A 6,000-nucleotide genomic window follows, 5' to 3' on the forward strand; every position below is an offset into this window, starting at 1 on the left:
CAACCTCCACGCACAACTACACAACGACCACAACTTTGCTTCTGCTCTATCGCGCACGTCTCGTAGACGCACCATTGAAACAACCACCACCTCCACCGCCTCATCCTCTACCACCACCACTTCCACCACAACCATCGCCACGGCGAACCTCAATAATCCAGCGTACCGAGTCAACCCAGCCGGGCCAAACGCCGTACCGTCGGGCTCCCCAGCGGGTCGGCTGCTCGTGGTGGCAGAACCCACCGGGCAGAGGCGGGGGGCGTCGAGGGGGGGAGTGGGGGGAGATTTAGGAACCGCGTCCTCTCTTTTAACTGCCGCGCCGGGAGATTGCAGCGGCGTAGCGAGCCTCGGCGCTGCGGCGCCGGCGCGACGACGAGTGCCCGGTTGCCTCCTCGGCCGCTGCGTTTCCAACCCGGGGGCGGAGAGGCCAGTGGGCAAATTGGTCAGGACGCGGCCGAGAAACCGGCACAGTGCGGAAACTCGGCGGGGCCGAGCGCGGACGGCGCTGGCACGGGACGAGCGATGCCAAGCGCGACGCAAAACACCCGACGGGGTCGTCAATACCACGCTGCACGCGCCCCGATGAGGGGGAGTCGATCACGGGCAACGTCCCGGTGATCACTCTTCATAGCACGTGGACAGAGAGGACAGAGCGGTGGCGTGGGTGAGGGATAATGCACACAGGTAACCGCATAGCAGACAACCACCCAGGCGGTTACGCAATTGCCCAGTTAGTCAGAAGTCAAGAGGTCAGTCAGACAGTCAGCCAAGCGGTTACAAAAACAGTCAGTCGGTGAATGAGGCAGTCAGTAAATGAAGCGGGCAGAGCGTCAGCCAGGCAGCCACGTACGAATGCAATCGCTCGGCCTGACAGCGTATCAATAAGTAAGTCAGTAAGTCAGTGAGCGAGTCAATTGGGCGGCGAGCGAGTCGGTGTGGCGGCGTGCCTGTGCGTGGGCCACACTGTAGGCCCGCATCGCTCTGCCCCCGGGATTCTTGGCAGCGTGAGTGTTTGACATTTTGTCCCCACGCTTTCACTAAATTACAGCCTCTGCCAAACGCGCCGCCTCGCATCTACAGTGCCCGCCGCGGGGCACGGCGAGCGGCATTACCGGCTGGAGAATACTGAGCGCACACTCCGACTCACAGCCAGACTCACACCCAGACTCACAGCCAGACTCACACCCCCACTCACACCCAGACTTACACCCAGACTCACACCAAGACTCACACCCCCACTCACACCCCCACTCACACCAAGACTCACAGCCAGACTCACACCGCCACTTACACCCCCATTTACACCCAGACTCATACCCCCAACTCACAGCCAGACTCACCCCCACTCACACCCCCACTCACACCCCCACTCACACCCCCACTCACACCAAGACTCACAGCCAGACTCACACCCCGACTAACCCTGCCAGCACGAGTAGCCAAATGGCGCATGGCGGCGTGGGTCATTAACTAAGGGGGCACTCACCCACTCACTCACTTCCTCACCCACCCACCCACTCACTCATTTCCTCACACACTCACTTCCTCACTCACTCACCTACCTATTGACTCACTCACCCACTCATTTACTCGCTCACCCAACCACTCACTCACCCACTCATTCACTTACCCACTGACTCACCCACTCACTCACAGTCACACACTGATACACTGACATATGCTGATACATACTAACAATTACACTGACACACATACTGAAATATATACATACTGACACACTGACATATTCGCTGACACACAGTGAATATCGAGCACCCATGAAGGCCGGCACGGTACACGAGGGGGTGGGTGGCTAGCACCACGCCCGACCGCTTTTGTCTCCCCAGTGGCGATGTTTACACACCACATCAGGTACTCATTTGAGGCTGAGTCGACCTAGGGGAGACCCAGAGCCGATTCAGATAATGGTCAGGCTAGATGCACTTTGAGGCCACATGAAGTGTCGAAGGCTCACTCATACACACACTCATACACACACACTCATACACACACACTAACATACACACACTCATACACACACATTAACATCCACACACTCATACACATACACACACACTAACACACACACACACTAACATACACACTCACACACACACACTCATACACACACATTAACATCCACACACTCATACACATACACACACACTAACACACACACACACTAACATACACACACTCATACACACACACTAACATACACACACACTAACATACACACACTCATACACACACACTCATACACACACATTAACATCCACACACTCATACACATACACACACACTAACACACACACACACTAACATACAACAACAACAACAACCGCCATTCGCCACTAAGTGGCGGTGACGTCACCACGACGCTTGTGCCAGGCCATGTGCACCCTGAGGCCACGTGAAGTGTCGAACGCCCGCTGGCAGGAGGTCACGGGGCAGACCCAGGTGCACACACTCATACACACACACTAACATACACACACACTAACATACACACACTCATACACACACACTCACACACACACATTAACATCCACACACTCATACACATACACACACACACAGACAAAGACATACACACTCACACACCTATACAATAACATAAGACAAAGAAAAAGACCGTCTTTGTCTCCCAAGTGGCGATGTTTACGTACCGCACCAGGTACTCATTTGAGGCTGAGTCGATCTAGGGGAGGCCCGGTTCAGATAATTAAGCGTCACTGGTGTTGGCCCTGAGCGGGAATTGAACTCGGGTCACCAGGTTCATAGCGCAACCACTACACTACCGCCCCCCACCAACACACACACACTCTTACACCCATTAACGCACTAACACACACACGTTCACACCCTTACACGCACCGTAACATATCCATTCACATACAACTACACCTACACACACACGCTCTCTCACATGCACACATTTACAGAAATGTACACACACAGATCCATAAACACACACACAGGTCATTCACACTGACACATGTTATACACGGGCACCCGAAAACACACACACACACAGCACCCTCACATACTGGGTACGTAGATATATACCCTTACATACAAACACTGCACACACACAGACCATTCCATATCCTTATATACAGAAACACGCAACAACCGCCGTGACGTTACCACGGCGCTTGTGCCAGGCGAGGTGCACTTTGAGGACACGTCAAAGAAACACACACACGCATCATACTGTACTCGTACACACACACACACGCATCATACTGTACACACACCATAAAACAAACACAGTAACCCCCTGGAGCCTTTATCAGTCCGTTGGGGCAAATGCTGCTCGCGAACTCCTATTCAGGCCGGCAGGACTCACGAGATGGTGAGTCCTGCACACACACTCACACACCTGTACACACACCTGTACACACACCTGTACACACACCTGTACACTCACACACACACCTGTACACACACTCCTACACACCACACACACACTGTACACACACTCACACACACTCCTACACACACCTGCACACACACCTGTACACACACTCCTACACCCCACACACACACTCCTACACACACCTGTACACACTCACACACACCTATACACACACTCCTACACACCTGTACACACACTCCTACACACATATACACACACTCCTACACACACCTGTACACACACTCCTACACACCTCTACACACATCTGTATACACTCTTACACACCTGTACACACACTCCTACACACCACACACACACACACCTGTACACACACCTGTACACACACTCCTACACACCACCCACACTCCTATACACCTATACACACACTCCTACACACACCTGTACACACACTCCTATACACACACTCCTACACACCTGCACACACCTGTATACACACCTGTACACACTCCTACACACACGCCTACACACCTGCACACACACACTAATCACAAAGACACACACGCACCACACACACACCTGTACACACACTCTCCTACACACCTGTACACACACGCACCACACACACACCCCGCACACACACTCCTACACACCTTTACACACACTCCTACACACCTGTACTCACACTCCTACACACCTACACACACACTCCTACACACCTGCACACACCTGTACACACACCTGTACACTCTCCTACACACCTGCACACACCTGCACCCCGTGTTCCCCCGTCCCTTACCGAGTCCCAGCAGATACTCCGGAGCGCTCTTCAGTCCAAACATGCTGCGCTGACCTCGCTGCTGCTGCTGCTGCCCGCGGGAACCGCTGCCCCATGAGTCCAGGAGTTGGGGGGGGGGCAGCCGTTGGGGGTTCTCCTCACGAAGCGACAACGTTGGGGGTCGGGAGACTTAAACGAGGCGGGCGGCGATGGTGGCGATGGTGGCGATGAGGTTCGCGGTCTCCGTGCGGAGTCGCGGCGCCCGCGTGCGGCCGCGTCTCCGCGCGAGCCCGGAATAGAGCGAGGTCAAAGGTCGGATAATCCCCGCGGGCTCCTAGGTAACGAGGAGATAACGAGGAGATAACGAGGGGGTGGTGGGGGGGGAGTCAAAGTTCCCTGCTTAGAACTTCCCCCCTCCTCCTCCTCCACGGAGATGAATTCACTCAGTGCCACAGAGCTGATTCACTGCTCCCCGAGCGCTCGGGTCACTCCACACCGCTCGGAGGTGCCGCCGCCGCCTCCTCTCGCGGGGTGGTCAGCAGGGGTCACGGCGAGGTGAGACGGGGTCACGGCGAGGTGAGACGGGGTCACGGCGAGGTGAGACGGGGTCACGGCGAGGCGGCATCGGTGCGGAATCAAAGCGATCGAGCGAGCGGGAGGGGGTTAGTCACGGGATGGGAGGGGTCCCTGGGACTTGGGTCCCAGAAGAAGGGGGTCACGCGGGGGTCACGCGAATCGGGGCGTGCGCCCCCCTCGCGGGGCCGTGGATCACCTGGGAGACGCCGCGGGAATGGCGGAGCGAGGAGATGTTGCTGATGACGATGTTGACGATGTTGAGCGGCCTCCGGGAGAGGCTGATGATGACCGCGACACCGGAGCTCCTGGGTCACGGCCGCTCCTCATCATCGGGGGGTCGCGGCGATACGAGGGGACCTCGTTACGAACCACGGGACCCCAACATCAACACCGCCACCTCCACACCGGCTTCACGCGCCGCGAGAAGCACGGGCGGTGCGAGGTGACGACGACGACGAAGATGGTGAGGATGGTGATGGTGAGGATGGTGATGGTGAGGATGGTGGTGAGGAGGAGGAGGAGTGAGTCCACTGATGACTCGTGATGTCGAGCGTCGCGCAGGACTCCGGGTTTGGTGAACGCGGCGGCGAACGGCGCTCTCGGCCGGACAAAGCTGTGGATGGCTGCCAGCGAGCGAGAGGCGGAGGAGTAGGGAGAGGGGGGGAGGAGTAGGAGGAGGGGGGAGAGAGAGCGGTAGGAGGAGAGAGGAGGAGGGAGGGAGGGTGCGGGGTGGAGGCGCCGCGGGGGTTGCTGGGCGCGAGGCATTAGACGCTGCGGCGCTGGCGCGGGGCGGCCACGCGCGCGCTGATTGTTTGACCCCCCGGGCACGCGAGACGCCCCCTCCCCCTCGAGCGAAGGGGCGGGTGTAGGGGGGGGGGCACAGGGAGGGGGGAGCCCCCGCTCCGCCCCGGGCATCCCCGGGTTCACTCGCTCCGCCTGCATCAGAGACGCGAGGGGGGGTCAAGCCGCCCCTGAGGCCGCTCATTCCCACAGGGAGCCGCCGAGTTCCACTCCCAGGGTCCCTCCCCGCACCACCCCCGCTTCTCGCTCCGTCTCTCCGCACAGCCAGCCCCGTGCGCAGCAGAAGCGCGGCTCCCTGACCCTTGGCTCTGGCTCCTCGCTTCTGGCTCCCTGCTCCTTGGTCCTGGCTCCCCCCCCGCGTGCTCCCCCACCCCCCATCGCTCCTCCACAATGCAGCTAGGTAATGTTCGTGCGGGGAGCAGGAGACGAGGAGGGGAATGATGAAGAGGACATTGCTCATTAAGAC

General features: G+C 57.9%; 1 protein-coding gene across 4 annotated transcripts in view; it reads right to left on the minus strand.

Annotated features, from left to right (window-relative positions):
* The window catches only part of LOC144936784 (genetic suppressor element 1-like), a 54,171-nt gene extending 48,775 nt beyond the window's left edge, over positions 1–5,396 (minus strand). For 3 of the 4 annotated variants that reach the window (XM_078863927.1, XM_078863925.1, XM_078863924.1), the window contains exons 1-2: positions 4,930–5,396; positions 4,179–4,491 (exon numbers count right to left, since the gene is read on the minus strand). In XM_078863927.1, the coding sequence (XP_078720053.1) occupies positions 4,179–4,221 (43 nt within the window). In that variant the 5' untranslated portion in view covers positions 4,222–4,491; positions 4,930–5,396. The remainder of the gene's footprint in view (positions 1–4,178; positions 4,492–4,929) is intronic. The other variant, XM_078863926.1, reaches the window with a different exon arrangement.
* Between the last annotated feature and the right edge of the window lie 604 nt (positions 5,397–6,000).

This window comes from Lampetra fluviatilis, chromosome 17 (assembly GCF_964198595.1).
Source record: "Lampetra fluviatilis chromosome 17, kcLamFluv1.1, whole genome shotgun sequence".
NCBI classification, from domain to species: domain Eukaryota; kingdom Metazoa; phylum Chordata; class Hyperoartia; order Petromyzontiformes; family Petromyzontidae; genus Lampetra; species Lampetra fluviatilis.